The sequence below is a fragment of the Crassostrea angulata genome, chromosome 6 (assembly GCF_025612915.1).
Source record: "Crassostrea angulata isolate pt1a10 chromosome 6, ASM2561291v2, whole genome shotgun sequence".
Taxonomy (NCBI): Eukaryota; Metazoa; Mollusca; class Bivalvia; order Ostreida; family Ostreidae; genus Magallana; species Magallana angulata.
In genome coordinates this window covers 39,538,498-39,559,639 of record NC_069116.1, presented here as the reverse complement: position 1 = coordinate 39,559,639, position 21,142 = coordinate 39,538,498, and the positions used below count along the sequence as shown (strand labels likewise).

Sequence of the window (21,142 nt, the reverse complement as noted above, 5' to 3'; positions counted from 1 at the left end):
TTATGGTTCATGAGAAGAAGATTTTTAAAGATTTACTCTGTATATTCCTATGTAAAACTTTGACCCCCCATTGTGGCTTCACCCTACCCCCGGGGGTCATGAATTTCACAAATTAGAATCTACACTACCTGAGGATGCTTCCACACAAGTTTCAGCTTTCCTGGTTTTATGGTTCATGAGAAGAAGATTTTTGAAAATTTCTCGAAAATTTTCATAAATTCCTAATTATCTCCCTTTGCAAAAGGGCGTGGTCCTTAATTTTCACAACTTTAAATCCCCTTAGGCTAAGGATGCTTTTTGCCAAGTTTGGTTGAAATTGGCCCAGTGGTTCTTGAGAAGATGTTGAAAATGTGAAAAGTTTACAGACAGACGGACATACGGACGGACGGACGGACGGACAGACAGACGGACGACAGACAAAATGTGATCAGAATAGCTCACTTGAGCTTTCAGCTCAGGTGAGCTAAAAACTGTATGAATTTATGCTTTGTCTTTTAAATGTAGCCTGAAATCTGAAAAAAATTCCAGTGGTCTCCATTAATCAACTTTTTTTTTCAGGGTTTATCCCTTAGATTGTTTTGTTATTTTCTAGAAGAGTTCAAATAAGATCTATTTTTCATCCATTTCTTTTTTTTTTCTGCATTCACTGGCTGTATAATGTAAACCAACTTTTATTCGCGAGGACTTTATTTCACGATTTACTCATGCAAAAGTGATTCGCGACGACTAATGTTCGCAATCAAGCCATATCCAAACCTGTTTTGTTATAACAACCAGACGACATCGTGGCGAGAAATATTTGCGACGAGGCCCTAGCGAACCTCGCGAATTTCTCGCATGCGAATAAAAGTGGGTTTACAGTATATCGCACCAGAAATTACACTTATTTTTTCAATTTCATCAAAAGTTTTTTTTTTCAATTGACAATAGAAGCCCAGAAGGAAAATAAAGGGTTTTATGCAAAAGTGGTGAAAAAAGGTTAACATTATGAACTCAATTTAAATTGAAAGAAATTCTTTGTTTGCAATTACTGACCTTCAATAGTTAGTGTGGGTCGATCTTTATAGCTATATTCATTTAGGAACAATTTAAGGCCCTTATCATATAAATTAAGTTCCTTACAACAACTGAAGAGAATGAACTGGCCATATAGAAATTCATTTGGCAAGAATGATTCTTTCTGTTTAAAAAAAATAAAAACAAATCTTAGCATTATGCATGGAAATTCAAGGCTGAAAACAGCAAGAACATGCTGGGACATTTTATACACATGTATTGGAACCTTGAATGGGCCAGATTAAAAAATAATCAAATTTAAATGTATATGGTATATGGAATTGTAAAACTATATTATACATGTACATGTGCTACATGAAATATTTCTACTTCTATATAATTATACATCATAGCTAGCACCTTGTTACATTACTATGTGCAGTTGTGAAAGAAAAACCCCTAATTTAAACAACAACTTTACACACATACTGATTAATTGCTTCCAAATCACATGAAAAGAGGGACTGAGAGTTTATTATAATATATTACCCAATATTTGTACTAAAAGTTGAGCATTATTTGCATGCACCGTTTTAGATGCAGATTAAAGTGGTGCATTCTGGGTACAAGTTAGGTCTCCTCTGTAAGCAGGCGAATTTCCTCAGCCAGAACCTTGGTGATGTGCATGGCTTTGTCCACCTGCTCCCCTCCAATCTGGATCAAAGCGGTCTGTGCTGCTTCTCTTACGTGGGAGATAAAATCATTCCTCCTATAAAATTGTCACAACTGGATGAAGTACATACTACGTGTATTTCTCAAACATATCTTTAAAATATTTTTAATCAAACAATTAAACCAAGTACCGGTAAGTGGAAAAAAAATACCGGTTATTGAAAACTTATTAAAATTCTTCTATAGAATCCTACTGGATATATGTATGCAAATAGTTGCAAATTGAAAAAATGATAAACAAAATTCATTATATGTATCTTTACCACAAATGGAGAAGCTTTGGCACAGCTCTCTTGGCCTTCATGTGTCCAAGTGCCAAACACCCAGACTCCCGGACTAAGCGATCTTTGTCATTCAGACACTTGAGGAGGACATTAATGGTGGACTTGTCCTGGTTTCCTGTCTTGGCAAGGGACACAGCTGCCACGGCTCTGATGTTGGAATCTTCATTTCTTAGAAGGTCTTTTAAAGAATTGATGACTGATGCACTTTGGTATTTGCCTGAAAAAAAAAAGCAAGTACATGTACTATCCGATATACATTGATATGCTTATTATTATCAAAACTTGAATGTATTTTAAACTGTACCATAGACAAATTACATAAACTGCATTTAAGAAAGTTGATGTAATATTCAAATACTGGGGTATGTCTGAACCTGCATGAATGAACATTTTTTTTGGGGGGGGGGGGGGGGGGGGGTCTTACTATAATGATCAATTAAAGCACAATAGATGAAAGAAATTAAATTTCAAATTCATGTTGATCAACATCAGAAATGAGCAAATTAAACATGTGAAATATAAAAATGCACATACTTACAGTAAATCCTGCATGTTTGATAACCAAAAACATAATATTAAAATTCCCTCCATTCTAAAAGCTCTGTGAAATTTGTTTTTATGTGCACAGTAATGATAAAAATTTACCTAGATTTTCTATGGCGTCAACCCTCACAGTAGAATCCATAGCAAACACATCTTTCATGGCGTACATGTCCTGAGCATAGGAAGTCACCCTCTGCCACAGCGCCTGCTCTTCCCCATCTACTGTACAAAAATCTGAAAGCGAACACACTTAATTATTTGATTTATTCTAATTCATACATTTACCGTAATCATTTTTCAAAGACTTCAGATTACATGCACGGATCCAGAAAATTTTTCCAGAGGGGGGAGGGGGGTGTTTATTTGAGTTTGCCAAGGGGGAGGAGTACCTACGCATACTTTTTGTAATTTTATAATATAATTTAAAGAATTTGAATTTTGCAGGGTAGGAGGGTCCAGATCCCCCGACCCCTCCTCTAGATCCGCCCATGGATTATATCCCTGCCATAGAACAGTGATAGGATTGGACAGCTCGACAGTTTTAGAGGTGCTTAAAATTTATAATAAAAAAGGTAAAATGCAAAAAAATAATAATAATGTGACCTTGCATGCAAATTCATTCTATCTAACATTTCTTTTACTTATATCAAACACAAGACAGAGGACTGTTTAAAACATGTAAACAAGTTGAATATAAAAATCAAGGGTATATTGATCAAACACTTGTTGTTTAATATATAAGGCAACAAGATGTTGTTAATAAGAAGCATGTTAATATTCATTTGTGGAACCAATCAGAAATTTCAATGTAAAATGATGAACAGTTTTCGGTCAACTTCTTTAATTATACGCGCCTAAAATTTTTCAAATTGCTGCTCATGTACTACAGTGGTTTTAATTTTACGATAAATCAATATTGACTAAAATCAAACCATCATGATTATATCATATCATATATTTTTTAGGAGTTGTTGAAATTTATATTTTTAATTTTCTATCCCTTGCTTTATTTTTATTTTTTTTTTTTATAAATTCCTAATACTGAAGTTATTTAAGCCGAGGCATCAGGTTATGTAACTATCTTAACATCTTTAGTTGCTAAGAAAAAAATACATTAGTAATCCACAATAATATTATTCATGGTGGCTTAATGTTGGATTATTGAAAACCTGTCTTACTGCAAACCAAGTAAAAATTAAAAACACTAATGTTTTCCATATCTACAGTACTGTGGAATTATTTAAATTTGTGGGGGCCAATTTTCGTGGATTATTACTTTTTTGCTCATTCGTGGGAATGTAATTTCGTGGATGCGTAGCCTACTATTTCAGTTACAAAGATAACTCTTTCTAAAATTGTTTTCGTTGAGGATTTGAATTCGTGGGAGAGGGCTACCTACGAATTCTACGAAAATTGAGCCACCATGAATTTTAATGATTCCACAGTATATCTTACAAGCTACTAGTAGGTACAATGTATTTTTTTTTTTTCAAATTAACCTAAACTTTTAAATAATATGATAATAATTTTGGCAGACAACCTAGAACTTTAACAATGTTGCAAAATGGTAATCCATACAAAACATGTACTTAAATGTATTAAATTTACACACCAGCAAGACTCTTTGGGGTGATTTCTTTGGCGTCAGAATCAATAGACATGGCAACCTCTTCTTTCAAGTTGTCGATCAGCCATGTTTGGTCTTCTGCTGGATACACATTATTCAAGTCTTCCTTGAAATATTTCAGGAAGTCCTCAGCAAATCTAACAACAAAAAGCAGTAAAATGTTCACAACATTAATTATGTTTCAAATAAATCATTTTTGCTAACAACTGTCATTAGCTTTTACTGGGAAATTCAAATTATCAACTTGCTCTCATCAGTCTATTTATTTCATTTGAAGGCTTTAACTACTGTAAACGTATTACATTTGGCTGTGTATTCTATTTAGCGCCATTGGCGGAATGCGGCTTCTGCTAAATCAAGTACATGGCTAAATGCCATTCATATATGTAAAAGAATAGTCAAGTGCAGGAATACGCTAATTCAAATCTACGCCAACTTGTTAAAAAACTTATTTCCGCCAAACATATACACGCCAAATATAATACATTTACAGTATTATCCTTCAATCCAAAAATAACTGTGGAAAAAGCTATCAAAGTGACAGCACACCAGGTTTTAATTTGTGTGAACAGTATCCATAGTCCATTTGACAACCCTGAATTGATAAACACTACGTGCCCATCAAGTTCAACATCTGGTATTTTTTTCATACTGTAGAATCACATATTTTCATTGGGTTAAAATCTCGTTGTTTTTAAACAATATAAAATTTTGTTGGCTTTTAATTTCGTCATATCGTAAACCCTAAAATTTATCATGAATCAACTTTGTACTTATTAACACCTAGGTTAAAAATTTGTCATGGATTTAACTTCGTTAATTTATACTGCCAACGAAAATAACGAAATTGAATCCTCAACAAATATTTCTGCTTCTACAGTAAATAATCAAAAATCAAAATTCAAGTAATATGCACATTTCTAATATATGTACAATTTATCTGCAAAACATCAATTAACTACCTATCTCAAAAACTATTGCGGGAGTTATCCATACAATAGAGGTACCCTTTTAGCAGCTGCGTGCCTGCCAGACTGCCCACTGCCATTTTTTACCATTTCATTAACTGGATTTTTTCTTTGAAAGACCCAGTTCAAAGTATCTGGGGTTGCAAAAGTGGTGTGTATATATGTTTTGTTTTTTTACAATCCCTGGGTAATTTTTTGCAATTTAAAATCAGGAAATAATTTCTGTGTAATGTATTTTTAGTGATATGAAAGTAAATTTAGTGATTGCAAAAAAAGGCCAAAATTAATGTATATCATCGCAAAAACAAATGGATTCATGGAATGTAATTCTAAATACACATGTACATAGGGCCTAAAGTAATTTGGGATTACAGAGTACCAGTTGTTATAGTATAATTAATGCACTCACTGATTCAAATCCACGTTCTCCTTGTTTTTGTAGAATTTATTCCAGTACACGTTCGGGCTCTCTGACAAATGAGGATCAAGGTGGAGAGAGACCTCCCTCTTAAACTTCTTCTGCCGTTCTTTCAATCTCTTTTTCACCTGATGACCTTGATTTACTTAAAAATGATAAAAAAAGGAACAACATATTTAGGAGTTCATAACAAGCTTTTGCTCTTACTTTACATGTATTTTACCTTCTTCCATATCAGTTACTATATACCCAAACAAATCTGATTTTTTAGAACTTTTCAACTATTTTTTAAATAAAAAGTCCTGAAAAAAACAACCAATAAAAAAAGATGGCCTGAATAACAATACAAGATGAATCTGCAAATTTGTGTCGTAAAAACCACCTGATTATGATGAAATTAACAGTGCTTTGAATCTTTGACAAATGGAATTTTCATGTACTACCTTCTTTTTCCTGATCTTCAAGTTCTGCTTTGAGTTTTGGCAGCAATTCCTTGAAGCCTTCATCAAAATTTTCTGGATCTATAAAGGTCCATTCTAAGCTGGCCAATTGTAGTTTCCTTGGTAATCAGAGTAAACTTGAGTTTATAGAATATACATGCGTCAATAGGAACATTTGTGTCCAACATTGTAAATTCATTATTTTTATAACTTTGTTTAGGCCTATAAAAAAAAATTGTGTGTTTAGGGTAACACTGATGAAAAAATTAGGTAGGTAGGGATTTCTTTTTATTTTATCATATTTTTTTCTGCATGAATCCTAAGAATGTTTGTTTGTGTCATATTTAAAAACAGATTTTTTAATAGAAATAACATAAAATTCACAATCGGATAAAAACAGACATCTAAAAATGGTAGGATCGTGGCAATTTTGTAGGTTAGGTCGGGTTACCCTAAACACACAACTTTTTTTTTTAGGCCCTTGTTATTCAACAATTAAGAAAAATAAAAGTGAGATTTTGAAATCTGCGATGAGTGCTTCTTGCAATTTACACAAATATTTATTCCCCTCTTTTAATATAAGGAATCTATAGTATTAACTTTGCTATAACTCTTTAAATACAAGATTTCATTATCTTCTACAACACAAATTTTTACATTTATATTTGAATTTACATGTATTCATCTAGAACTAAAATATATGTAACTTGTCATGATGTACATTACCGGTAACTAAGTGCCAAAGTATGAAATTCATAGAAATTTTTTTCTTGATTTTAATTTATGGAGTCATTGTTCTCTTTTGACTTACATTCCAGTGTCCATGATGGCATATATTTCTTCCTGAGATTGTATTGCTACAGGGAATATTGCCTTCTGGGAAATGTAAGCCAGAGCCACTTCATCCTGGCAGTACTTTGATTTCACCGTGGACGTACTCAATAGAGATATAAACAACTGAAAAGAAAATCATTGACAAATTGAAAACTTAATATCACTTTGGTTAATTATATATTTATAATTATTATTTATCACCTAGTATGTTGGTAGTTTAACAGATGTATCACATTTAAATATTAACATAAATTGGATTTCACAAATGTAATTGATCCCTTTAACCCAGCTGTCACAGTGTACAATTTCAATTATCTATTGATGTGGTTGTTTCCAGATATTGATAAATGCACTGCCTTCATGCATATACCAGCATGGGGTAAGGAGGGAGGGGGGGTGGGTGGGTGGGGGGCTTTCTCTCTGTCTATGCATTTCAGTGACAGGTACAAGAGGAGATAAAGAGAACCCCTTTATCCCCCCCCCCCTCCATCTCTTCCTCTTTTACAATAGATAAATATATTATAGTAGTTTCATTAATATTCCTGAGTATCCAATTTTGTGTATTTATCAAAAATAAGTTTTGAAGATAAATGGTACTGCTGACTTTTTCTTACTTTAATGTACGTTTGAATTTGTGGATCAATGGATCAATTAACTCAACAATAACTAAAGGAATTTACTGAAAATGATATTTGAAAGATATTGAAGGTTTAAAAAAACATGCAGTACCTTTGCTTCCAGGATAGCCTGGCCTATTTTACTGAGGAAGTCGACACCTGCACCGAGTCCCACCACATCCACCCAGACACTGATTCCATTCTTCTCCAGGCTCTCTGGGAAAGGAAGAAAAAGTATTGATGATATTAATAAACCAAAAGAATTACTTCTTCTGTGGCAGGTTCATACCTTTAAGGGGGGTTTGAAAACTAAGATGTAATCACAAAGATTTGCATAATGTTAATTGTTTCCTCAAAATTTGTTGAACATCGATTTCCATGGATATCATTGTTCAGTCCATTCATGTACAAATGTTGGTATGACAATATATTTTATTGGCAAGACCACTGTCCACAAATGTATGTACATATTCCTGATACTAACAACTGACAACTAATTGCAATGATATAGTCCTCTCCCGCTATTCCTTTTTAGACGGTGGCTATAAATAGCCACGGTCTATTGCTACGGTCCTGACCGGAAGAGTATTTCTCACGGGGACCCTAGCGGATAATGAACGATAACTCTGTTAGGTACATGTATGCAATGTTATACAGACAATGTTTTATCTACGTGTCGATTTCAGTATGAGAACTAATTTTAATATTATCAGATATTTTAAGCATTATAGCTGCTAATTATTTTGTACATACATTTAAATAATGTATGAAATTGTGTTTTATTTTAAATGAGCCGTTACCCTATCTGCTTACGCGGTATTAATAATATACATTTATGGTACATTGTGAACGGTAATGTAAGATATAATAATTTTGTTTACTAAACAGTTTCTGTTGAATTTTTTCACAATGAACTGAATAACGCAATTCGATGAGCGAAGTACAAATAATGACATTAATTCATATGCGCCCGTCCCTGCTAAATGTATTAAAAAATCTTTTTTTTGGTTTGGGGGTATTTTTTCACTAACAGATAACATTATTTACATATTTACGTAAACATCGCCCCGTTTGTTCTCAAATAATTTTTAACTCGCTAGTACAACTCTATTATGAACTGTCTTCGACATTTGTTTCCAAGTGTAAGCAGAAATACACACCGGTTAGAAAGTGTCATCACTTAACGCAATGCTACATCGGCCGTAGCGTATACATCCATGCTATATTTGCGATAAATAATGAAACATGAAGGCAAAAAAATGTGCTTCATAGATGACTCTAGAATTCTGCTGAGCTACAGAAATATAGCTTTCCGAAAATATTGCCGGGATTTGCGAACCCTAGATCTATTGCCTAGTACATGCAAAGAATAAAATCAAAGAAGATGGGTGAATAAGGCGTGTAAAATGCCCATATGAGGAATGATTAGATACGGCAAAATTAAAATATCATTAAATCTGATACTTTTAAAAAATAATTAAGAACAATGTATATTAAACGTAACATCGGGTTGTTATCTTTAAATATTTTAAATACTTGCAATATATTGATTTAAACTGGCGTATGCGTGTCAAAACCTCCTAATCGTGTAATTTTTATAACTTCAATGCATTTTCTTTCATAGAGTGGGTCTGAGCTCAAATTTTTTTTTTACAGTCTAAATGTGGTTTAATGGAATTTAAACCGTTTGAACTCAATAAAAATGTGAAGAGATGACCCACTACAGTTCAAAAATGTCATTTTGTAGCTCAACAATTGAACGTTTTAGATATAATACAAGTCCGTAAATCCGTGGTCATAGTATCATATAGCATTTAAACAACGCAATTGTGTTGTGATTGAAATGGCTCAGTGGTTAGAGCACCAGCCATTAGGAAACTTTATAGAACTTGGGTTTTTAGGTTGTTGGTTTGATACCACCAAAACCTAAAGATTTATTTTTTTTTTTCTTATCTTTTTGAAATATTTCAAACTGAATATAGTTAGAAATTACCATTTTGTAAACTTGAATAATAACATATCAAATAAATTTATTTGAAAAAATGCTAAATTTGAAAGTGTATTTTACGACTAAACCAAAAGGGCAGTTGCGCCATCTTATCCCCCCATATTCTTTATATACACAGCTGTACGGTCAGAAAAACGTGCGTTCATATTGAATTTTGTTTGTTTTGTGTTTTTAAAAACTTATTTTGTATAATTAATTAATATTTGTTGTAAGTTTACCAGAAAAGTTTAATGTAACAAGTAATTTATGCGTGTTAAAGTGTACTGAGAAGCGATAAAATATACATGTGACTTTCCCGAATTCATTCAAATGATTTGAATAGATCTATAGCTAAAACAATAGAACAAATGTTTAAAATGTTGATTAATGAAACTGCGGCGACCGAATGTTGTATGATATTTTTTTTAATTTTCATTCACTTTCGTTGTGAGCAAATGGAAATAATCCACTAAAGTCAAAGATAAAATATTGATTTACTCTTCTGTTTCATGATGACGTGCAATCCAAAAGCAATACCAGTTTTATCAAACAGGTTCTTGTAAACCCATTCCACTTTCTTTACACCTGAATGTATTAACTGACTATGAGGAAAAAAAGCAAATGTGATGATCCACAAGACTGCAACTTTTTCCCCGTGAAGAAAATGAGGGAAAATGCTGTCGAGAGGGACAATTAACATACTATATATATCCCCAAATAGTTAGTAAAAATAAGTATTTTATCATACCAAAGCTTTTTTGTTCTTTTAATCTACAATATATTTAAAGCACAATAGTCCAATCCACACTTTTCAAAAGGTGTTCCCCTTTGCGGGGTCAACCCAAAGGTCAAAAGGGAAAAAACCAAAATTCCCTTCTTCAAGCAATCAAATATTTGGGTGTTCTGTGATGAAATCGCTTTGGATTTGATTTATTCATTCAATATGTGGTGGCAACCATTCAAACGGGGTTTTAATGTTAACTGATATAGATACAAACATATTGATACAAAATAAAGATACAATCTTCTATACGACAAAGACTACTGTGATAAATCTTTGGGTTTTTCCCAAAAGATGACGACCAAGAGACACAGCATTTGTAGAGTGAGATAACAGCTACGATTTCCACAGAATTATCCATGTAGGAAACTCACGACCAGTTGTGCGAGTAAGCGTTAAGTATAAGTACATGTATGCGGTACTGGCCGCGGTTTTCGACAAAAATAATTATCATACATCACTCATTGTTACATGCAATATGCCACTTTCAAACGACGCCACCGTCTAACAGTACTTTCAGTACTTTGATTTTAATTTAGAAGTCTTGAAATATTAAACGCAAAGAGAGTACATTATTACATGCAGCTACCTCTAAGCTATCTGTTTTGTTAATTCCTTAAATACTGATGCTCACAAACAGTAATTCTATTCAGAAGAAATACATTTTATATCGCAAAGCTTCCTCACCTCTCAGTTTGGCCATCATTTCCTTGTCAACGTGGCTGTAGCTGATCATGAGATCTCTGTTGGAGACTGACTCTTGTCGCTTTATGTCATGCTTGTCGGACATTTCCGGAACTTCATGGGGGGAGAACGTGTCTCCAGATCCCACAGTTTTGGTTGGTTTTGACTGCGGTTGAACGGAAGGTTTTTCGTGCTCGGGCTTGGATTCATGTCTCCCTGTGCTAGGTTTTGATCCCATCTTAATCTGTCAAGTACTGTACTGATTATTTTTTAAAGTCTTTACTTCATAAAAGAGTTTGATAAATATTCCTGACAATATTGCTTTGGTACTCAAGACACAATTAGTTAAGTAAACAACCCAACATGATAATCCTGTCCGTTGTTAATGTTCAGTTTACAAATGTCGCAATCCTACTTTCGTTTTGCTTCCTTTGTCATCTCGCGTTTGGAATATTCTGTCAAGCAAACATCCTCACGATACGAACAATTTTTATTATGTATTGTTTACACTGTAGTTGAATGATGTTGTATGACATATTTGTTTCTTTGTTTTTCTCTATGGTAATCATTATAGGATTAACTAGTTTGTAGAACGATCTAGCTAAGAAAAAAATGAACACGAATTTCCGGTGTAAACAGAAGATAAATTATCGGGGGAAAATCATGTTCCACGATTAAAATGAACGTAACATAGATGAATCTTTTTGAAAATGGAGTTATATGAGAAATATGAAGACTATATTTCTCTTTATATATCTGTTAACTTTAGCTGTAAGTATTTTTCTGTTGTAATAATATATGCAAAATGCAGCAACTGTCTGACGCACGTTAACCATGTTAACGTTAGGTTTTACCTATTTATTAGGCAATGGACAATGTTTTTGGTATCTGAAATGAATGGTCTAACTTTCTTTTTTATAATTATACATGGCATGTCTACATAGCACTTATTTAATTTTTATTTGGTTTGTAATTTTGTCAAGCAATTGCAGTGAAATGAAATGTTTAGAGAGATCTTGTTCAATCAGAAAAATGATATACAGTAAGTTAAAATTTTTGACATTCTGACCCAACTATGTTTGCTTACACTTTAAATACTAAGTTTAATTTAATTATACAGCTGTAATGAGATAGGAGAAGTGATGACGGATCAGACATTGAATCTCTAGTCACTATGATCTTTTAACTGATATATTATGGTGCCTTCCATTGAATTGATCTGAATCATAATGTCATATTGCATTCCTCATAAATTGTCTTTGAAGATCAACCTCCCGGGTTCTTTTTCCTGACAGGAGTTAACCTATCAGTTTCAGGGGTTGGCCAATGTTGTGGGATCGGAAAAAAATCGATAGACCAGATCTGGATTTGTACCTTGGTTCCCCAAATCTCTAATATGATGCTCTAGCATGGAGTTGTCAATAGACCCAGTGTAGCTGTCACAGAAATTGTTGCAGAAAAATCTTCCTCTGAAGAACTTTTATGTTATCATTTAAGATAAAAGCAAGTGTCAATTTTCAGTTGTTTGAATACAACCCCCCCCCCCCATACAAACACACATTCAGGCAGAACAATTCAGGAACCTTATAAGTAGCTCAGTGTTAAACATAAAAATAGTCTACTAAACTGTCAAAATATTTTTGCATTAGACTTTATAATGCTGCATTGTTCAAAGCTATGACCTTTGTTGTTAATGTGAGCAATTTTGCCCCTGAGCCTGATATCTTGTTAAACTTTAGAATAAAATATTAAAATCCGAAATAGAATATAAAGAAAAGATTAAAATCCTAAATAGTATCTAAAGAACAAATGATATCATCATAACTAAATTGTAGTATGGTTTAGCAGTTCATTTGTTGCCTTTTTACATGTAAGTAATATTTTTCCCATAGTATGAAGCAAACTGGAATATACACTGTATGTATACAGAGTATGTACACAATGTGTTAAAATTGATGATTTGATCCAGTTGACCAGAAATTTTCCTATAAAAATGCACTTTTAATTTTTAATGAAACAGCTCTGCATGCATGTGTGCTTTTTTATTTTAGTCTATAAACCTGTGCAAATTTTGTTTTCAGGCACTATTATATGAAACAGAACAACAGTCTCATCAAGCCGGACCCCAAGATTTCCACTCAGATCAATGTCATACTTTACCAGCAGTGTTCAGCTTCTTGAAAGCATGGAAGTGTTCAGAGTCAGGATATCGGAGAATTATGGAACATTGTGCAAGGTTTCTGGCCATAACGAACTACCAGAAACCAAATCAAATACCAGACATTTCACAGAAAGTGACAGTTTCCAAAATTATAATGTTACACGAAAAAAAATCATTTGACGAAAAGTCTGCATGCTGTTTAATGGAGTTTTCTTCATATAAAAGCATTCTTTTGCAAGCATTTTCAAATAAAAAACCTGCCATTAGTTTGCAAGCATTATCCGATAACAAACCTGCCATTGTTTTGGGCTGTGATATAGTGATTGCTGTATGGAACAGAGTGGATGATTTAGGCAACTCAAGGAGGAACAAAAAAAGATCAGTATTACCGAAAAAGGAATCTGTAAATAAACATCAATTAAATGTAACTGCAGGTGCTTTATTTGAAAATTCTTCTGTAAGAGTTACTAGAGGAGCAACGAATAGCAGTGTCTGGAATATTTCATCCAAGCTGAATGAAACGGAATTGAAAAAGATAAGAGAAAGACTAGCCATTCGGTTGTGAGTATATATATAATATCATGTACCGGTATATATTAATTGAAATCAACTAGAAATTTGTTCTACCATATTAACTTTGCACCTTTTTAGTTTTAGAAGCTTTGAAATTTATGACAAAGAGGGATCCTTTCTTGAACAGTTTTTCTTTTAACTGAAATTCTGTATATTTGATTTAATTCATACCTAAGTCTAAGATGTACCATGTACATTAAAAAACACTAAAACCTTGAAGTCATTATGACATTTATTGATCATTAACCATTTCTAAAGTAATAACCCTAATCCATAATCGGACATAAAATTAATTGATATCACTAAACTCAATCAAGTTCATGTACAGTGTAAAGTCATTAGTACAGTAATCAGTTATTAACTTAAAAGTTATTGCATTTTTGAGTAATGGATATTTTCTTACTAATCGTCAATAGATGTGTATGCACTTCGAGTGTTAATATCCTCACAACTTAGAAGATAAAAAAAATTTACACTAACTGCATACATGCTGAGGCCCAATTGTATAGGCCCTCTTTGTACATAGATTATATTTATTGATGTTTTTTTCTTTTTCAGAAAAAAATTGACAGAAAATTTCATTTGTTCATATAATAGAAAATAAAATTATTTTTTCATTTAAATTGAGTTCCAAGCATACCTTGAATTGCTTTGTTCTGCATATTACAGCTCCCATGACCCTCAGTGGGCAATGGTCTCCATGACATTTCTCATCCTGCTGATACTGTTTGCTGTAAAATGCTGTAAACTGACAGACAGCGCTGAGTCGGACATGGAGTATGTGGATTATATTGATGACTTTCACACGACCACGGTGAACGGTGAGACCAACAGAGTTAATAATTCACAATGTTCTACGATCATATCGAGGATTAATTATGTATGGGATTATCATTGACCCTTATTGCATTGCAATTGATTTTATTTCTGAATCATTTTGTTATCCTCTGTTTATATTGTCGGAAATCCTAAATCTGTCTGACTCCTGGAAAGTTCAGATTGATTCGGAGTTTTTATAGATTAAATGTAAAAAAACAGATACCAGGTATGTACATGCCCCTATCAATATCTTAGTTTTTTTTTTAAAATAAATCAAAGGTAAAGGGGCAGATTTAATTAAACTTAAAAAGAGGTAGAGAAATGACTCAAATTTGTGAAAAAATATTGCGGAAGCTATTGAATAAGGAGCCTATCAATTATAAATACCGGTAATTTTTTTTCAGAGGCAATAGGGAGAAAGTTTGCTTTCATAGAATTGATTAAAAGATTCAAGAATAGGAGAAAGAGGAGGAAGAAGAATTCTGAAGAAAAGCAGGGCCTTTTGTCAAAGAAACGGAGTCACAGTGACGGAGAGGAAAATATACAAGATGAGAGCGACGATTTTATTGCTTTATGACCAAAAACCTCAATGCATAAAACTATCTATTTACATGCACAAAAAACATTATTATGACTGAAAATTTGAACCAGAAAGGAATTCATCAATCGGTAAATGACCAAAAAACCTCAATGCATACGACTGTCTATTTACATGCACAAAAAACATTATTATGACTGAAAATTTTGAATCAGTTTGGATTATTCATCAATCAGTAGATTTATAACACAAATTTATTTAATTATTATGATAATTAATGCTGATTTTGAATGTATATGATGTCAGATGGAATCTTGGAAATACTTTCTGTAAAGGAAGGGTTTTTTCCCCTTACAAATTTTGTACATGTACTAAAATAACATAAATGAATTACCGGTATATATATCTTATAAAATAATTACAAAAAGGATTGAATTTTATATACCTGTATATGTATATTTATATTTTCAATAATGTTTTGTTACAAATTGTTCATTTATCTAAGAGGAGTTTGAAAGATGGAAAAGGGTCCTAGGTTACAGATCAAATGCATTCATATATAGAAGTCAGACATTATGATGTATGATAATGAATTGTATGACAGTCATTTAAATTGTATGCAGGATGTCAAAACATCAGCTTATCCAATTGTTTTCAAAATATATTAACAAATATATGTTTTAATAGGAATCATATTTAGATCGAATTTCACTTTCATGTACCCGGTATTATTTTTTTAGCTCACCTGAGCCAAAGGCTCAAGTGAGCTTTTCTGATCACAATTTGTCCGTTGTCTGTCGTTGTCGTTGTCGTAGTCGTAGTCGTCGTTGTTGTCGTCGTCGTTGTAAACTTTTCACATTTTCATCTTCTTCTCAAGAACCACTGGGCAGATTTCAACCAAATTTGGCACAAAGCACCACTAGGTGAAGGGGATTCAAGTTTGTTCAAATGAAGGGCCACGCCCTCTTTAAAGGGGAGATAATTGAGAATTATTGAAAATTTGTTGGTATTTTTCAAAAATCTTCTTCTCAAAAACTAATCGGCCTGAAAAGCTTAAACTTGTGTGGAGGCATCCTCAGGTAGTGTAGATTCAAGTTTGTTCAAATCATGGTCCCCGGGGGTAGGAAGGGGCCACAAGAGGGGGATCAAGTTTAACATAGGAATATATAGAGAAAATCTTTAAAAATCTTCTTTTCAAAAACTAATAGACCAGAAAAGCTAAAATTAAAATGGTAGCATCCTCAGATAGTGTAGATTCAAGTTTGTTCAAATCATGGTCCCCAGGGGTAGGGTGGGGCCACAATTTGGGGATCAAGTTTTACATAGGAATATATAGAGAAAATCTTTAAAAATCTTCTTCTCAAAAACTATTAGGCCAGAAAAGCTAAAATTAAAATGGAAGCATCCTCAGATAGTGTAGATTCAAGTTTGTTCAAATCATTATCCCCGAAGGTAGGGCGGGGCCACAATTGGGGGATCAAGTTTTACATAGGAATATATAGAGAAAATCTTTAAAAATCTTCTTTTAAAAAACTATTAGGCCAGGAAAGCTCAAATTAAAATGGAAGCATCCTCAGATAGTGTAGATTCAAGCTTGTTCAAATCATAGTCCCTGGGGGTAGGGTGGGGCCACAATTAGGGGATCAAGTTTTACATAGGAATATATAGAGAAAATCTTTAAAAATCTTCTTTTCAAAAACTATTAGGCCAAGAAAGCTCAAATTAAAATGACAGCATCCTCAGATAGTGTAGATTCAAGTTTGTTCAAATCATAGTCTCTATGGGTAAGGTGGGGCCACAATTGGGGGATCAAGTTTTACATAGGAATATATAGAGAAAATCTTTAAAAATCTTCTTTTCAAAAACTATTAGGCCAGGAAAGCTCAAATTAAAATGGAAGCATCCTCTGATAGTGTAGATTCAAGCTTGTTCAAATCATAGTCCCTGGGGTAGGGTGGGGCCACAATTAGGGGATCAAGTTTTACATAGGAATATATAGAGAAAATCTTTAAAAATCTTCTTTTAAAAAACTATTAGGCCAGGAAAGCTCAAATTTGAGTGGAAGCATCCTCAGATAGTGTAGATTCAAGTTTGTTCAAATCATAGTCCCCGAAGGTAGGGCGGGGCCACAATTGGGGGATCAAGTTTTACATAGGAATATATAGAGAAAATCTTTAAAAATCTTCTTTTAAAAAACTATTAGGCCAGGAAAGCTCAAATTAAAATGGAAGTATCCTCAGATAGTGTAGATTCAAGTTTGTTCAAATCATAGTCCCTGGGGATAGGGTGGGGCCACACTTGGGGGATCAAGATTAACATAGGAATATATAGAGAAAATCTTTAAAAATCTTCTTTTCAAAAACTTTTAGGCCAGAAAAGCTAAAATTAAAATGGCAGCATCCTCAGATAGTGTAGATTCAAGTTTGTTCAAATCATGGTCCCTCGGGGTAGGGTGGGGCCACAATTGGGGGATAAATTTTATACAGGAATATGTAGAGAAAATCTTTAAAAAAATTCTTTTAAAAAACTATTAGGTCAGGAAAGCTCAAATTTGAGTGGAAGCATCCTCAGATAGTGTAGATTTAAGTTTGTTCAAATCATGGTCCCTGGGGGTAGGGCGGGACCACAATGGGGGATGAATTTTTATAAATAGAGAAAATCTTTAAAAATCTTCTTCTCAAAACTATTAGGCCAGGAAAGCCCAAATTTGAGTGGAAGCATCCCCAGATCATATAGATTCAAGTTTGTTTAAATAATAGTCCAGGGGTAGGGTGAGGCCACAATGGGGGATGAATTTTTGCATAGGAATATATTGAGAAAATCTTTAAAAATCTTCTTTTTAAAGACTATTTGGCCAGAAAAGCTTAAAGTTGTGTACAGGCATCCTTGGGTAGTGTAAATTCAAGTTTTCAAAATCACAGTCCCTAGTGGGCGGGGCCATGATGGCGGTTTGAATTTTTACATAGGAATATATAGAGAAAATCTTAAAAAATATTCTGGGAAAGTTTTCAGTACAAAACTCAGTACTATGTGTGAAAGCACAGGTTATGCAGATTTAAGTTTGATGAAACCATGATTCCCTAGAGAAAAGTGGGGCCACGAAATGGGGGGTAGGGGTATATAGGATAGAGAAAAATCTTCTTACAGGTACAACAACAAAAGGGGCTTGGTATTTACCGAAAAAAAGAGGTGGATAAAAATTTGCAGATTTTCAATTTTTTTTAGCAAGATCTACTATACTTAGTTGTCAAGATATTTTGATACTGTAATGCTAATTTGATCAGAATTAAGGCAATTGTTGCTCTGGTGAGCGATGTGGCCCCTGGGCCTCTTGTTTTGATTACTGGTTTATTTTGCACATGATATTTCTAATTCGATGGAACAGCGCTGCATGAAAAAGCAGAATCAGATACATTTATTGAAATAAGTAAATATATGGCCATAGAAAAGCTAATGTTATATGTCGAGTCATACTACGTTATAGATAATTTGTAGAATTTCATATACCAGTAAATATGTAGGAAAACAAAGCTTTACAAAGATTTGAACACTGTAGATTCCATGTTTTACGCAAGTATTTAATTCTGCGATACAATTGATTTTTTATCAGATCGCAAACGCCAAATTTGTATTATGATTTATCATAGTTAACATGCATCTGAAAAATAAAGTGAGATTTAAAATCCGTGAGATGTGCTTCTCACAATTTAATGGGAATATTAATTCTTCGCTTTTGATTAGGAATTTACAGCATATAAGTTTATTCCACATAACTAAATTTTTGATCATAAAAACTTTACATTTACATGTATTATTCAATGTATGAAGTTTTCCATTTATCTTTATAGATCAAAGACAGTAAGTGGTTATTTAATTATTACATGGTACATTTTTTTATAAGATTAGGATTTCTGTGGACTAATAATGTAGTTTAATGTATGCAAGGATAATTAATTACATATTATACATATTAAAAAAAATAATGTTTACTACAATAGTATATGTAATTACTTGGCTAAGTATTGTGAAAGTTAGGTGTTTTGAATTCACATGAAGTTAAAGGTGCTTTAGTATAGCTGAAGTTGGTATTATAAACTGCAATCAAAATGTTATATGAAGTTATATATATATATCTACATTTTTTATGGATTTTTGTGTACTTTTAATGTATAAACAAAACATTATATGGTTGTCAAATCCATGTTTGTAACATATACATGAACTTGAATATGAAAAACATTGACCCAAGTGTTTCACATACTGTGAAATCATCTTAAAAATTGAGGCCAGTGTTCAATTTGAATTTTTGGATTTTGAATTTGTTTAAGTTTTGTGGAGCTGCGAGTTTGAGGATTTTGTTTCAAAATTCGTTAGTGATGTTTATTGGTGCATGAAGGATACCATCAAAGTGGAAAAAAAATGAACTGCCATAAGTTACGATATTCCACAATACTTACTGCCAAAACTATTTTATACAAACATATTTTTGCAATCAAAATTCTTCTGCATATTTGAATTCAAAAGAATTGGATTATAAATCTTAATGCGTGCTAATTCATGAAGTGCTAATCCCTGATATCAGTATATTCATATATGGATCAAAAAAAAATTTGGGGGGGGGGGGGGGGGGGGGGTCATAGGGATAATTGGATTTTGTATGTTTTGGGTGGGGGTTCAAGGCTTTTTTCGGGGTAAATTTAGTATGTGAATGATAAATTTTCCATTGGGGTTGGGAGTCCTCCCCGCCCCCGTTTAGATCCGCGCTTAGTTCTGTGTTCAGTTTATTACAAACTTTTATGGACCACTGATAACATTTATATTTCTTTGTAGTGCAATATTATTTAGGTTCAATGGATTTGTATCAAATGTAGTATCTTCTATCCTTTTTTTCTTGACGGTTAATGCATTATAATTATTAGGAATGCAAATGTTTGATTACCATGTCAAAATAGTTAAAATGTTAATGTACCCATTTTGTTAATAATAATAATAATTTTGATTTGTAGTAATGCAGCTTTACATGTTAATATATTAAAATAATGGAGAGAAATATATTGTAAGTCAAAATAAGTTACAATTGTTGTTATTAACGTGTTTAGTATATATACACACATACAGAGAGAGAGAGAGAGAGAGAGAGAGAGAGAGAGAGACTTGATGTTGTTAAAGGTTGGTATAGAATTGATATACTGTCGATTGTTGAGATGTGTATCAATTAATGTATATGAATAAAAGATGAAAATCATCAGATGTGTCAAACATCTTTTTGTCTCTTTTATTGGAGAATAAATCCAACAATGGCATACGATATAAATATTATACATTTATTGCATGATTTTGAGGGAAATATGAAGATTTATTCCCCCATGAAAAGTCACTTTTCCCGAGGGCAACGCCCGAGGGAAATATAATTTTTGGGGGAAATAAATCTTCATAATAAACATAGTTAATGTTTACCGGTGTCTTTCTATAACAGTTTTGAATTTCTGATATAAAACGGGGTAAAAACGTTTTTTTAATCGAACTTATCATTTAATCACATCGTATCCTCATCCTCGGGAATTTTCATGAGCATTGGATGAAAATTCGAGGGGGTTGGATATGATGAAAAATATGACGCTAATCGGGAAATATGAAGTTTTATTGCCCTGGCACGTGATTGCCTAGAACCAATCAGATGTGGCGTTATATAGAATAATCATATTGAGGTAAAATAATACATTTAATTTACTGTACTTTATCAAATAAATTTGCTCTGAAAGAAAATGCAGTATGCATGTCTTGCCTATGATAATGGTATGATAGACATTCTGTAATTAACTCTTTTAGATTTCTTTGTATGAGTAGTAAATTGTATCAATCCTTATCTAGAGTAAAGGTAAAATTTATATGTAATATATGTCTGTTTGGTAGTACATGTAAGAAATATTATCTACTTCTCGCTAAAAGAGACTGTTTTAGCTGCAATAATGTTGCCCTGTCATTTTGGGTTTTTTTTAGAGTGATAGATCCAATACGTCGGATAAAAAATCGCAGAGGACTACAATGGCATGAATGACCATTCATTTATGTATAGACAAACATTAGATATGTTTAAAATACGCAATACATGCAGGCACATAGCATCAGGGGGGGGGGGG

General features: G+C 32.9%; 2 protein-coding genes across 2 annotated transcripts; one reads left to right on the top strand and one right to left on the bottom strand.

Annotated features, from left to right (window-relative positions):
* Positions 1-51: 51 nt before the first annotated feature.
* Positions 52-11,341, bottom strand: LOC128188254 (uncharacterized). Its single transcript, XM_052859205.1, has 9 exons — positions 10,915-11,341; positions 7,572-7,675; positions 6,820-6,965; positions 6,012-6,127; positions 5,560-5,713; positions 4,168-4,319; positions 2,658-2,789; positions 1,992-2,229; positions 52-1,765 (listed from the first exon to the last, which is right to left on the bottom strand). Exons 1-9 carry the CDS (start codon positions 11,147-11,149, stop codon positions 1,627-1,629), a joined length of 1,416 nt encoding a protein of 471 aa, XP_052715165.1. The 5' UTR covers positions 11,150-11,341; the 3' UTR covers positions 52-1,626.
* A 168-nt stretch (positions 11,342-11,509) lies between these two features.
* Positions 11,510-16,632, top strand: LOC128188256 (uncharacterized). Its single transcript, XM_052859207.1, has 4 exons — positions 11,510-11,682; positions 12,993-13,633; positions 14,315-14,466; positions 14,869-16,632. The coding sequence occupies exons 1-4, from the start codon at positions 11,632-11,634 to the stop codon at positions 15,039-15,041; spliced, it is 1,017 nt and encodes a 338-aa protein (XP_052715167.1). The 5' UTR covers positions 11,510-11,631; the 3' UTR covers positions 15,042-16,632.
* Positions 16,633-21,142: the final 4,510 nt, after the last annotated feature.

What these genes read in the sequence shown, in the direction of transcription:
- LOC128188254 (XM_052859205.1), bottom strand. Translation starts at nt 11,149, where the DNA reads ATGGGATCAAAACCTAGCACAGGGAGACATGAATCCAAGCCCGAGCAC. An exon ending in AGGCTATCCTGGAAGCAAAG is followed by an intron (nt 6,966 to 7,571) that starts GTACTGCATGTT and finishes TTTTCTTTTCAG; the next exon opens with TTGTTTATATCTCTATTGAG. An exon ending in TGAAGATCAGGAAAAAGAAG is followed by an intron (nt 5,714 to 6,011) that starts GTAGTACATGAA and finishes ATCATTTTTAAG; the next exon opens with TAAATCAAGGTCATCAGGTG.
- LOC128188256 (XM_052859207.1), top strand. Translation starts at nt 11,632, where the DNA reads ATGAGAAATATGAAGACTATATTTCTCTTTATATATCTGTTAACTTTA. An exon ending in TATATCTGTTAACTTTAGCT is followed by an intron (nt 11,683 to 12,992) that starts GTAAGTATTTTT and finishes TTTTGTTTTCAG; the next exon opens with GCACTATTATATGAAACAGA. An exon ending in GAAAGACTAGCCATTCGGTT is followed by an intron (nt 13,634 to 14,314) that starts GTGAGTATATAT and finishes TGCATATTACAG; the next exon opens with CTCCCATGACCCTCAGTGGG.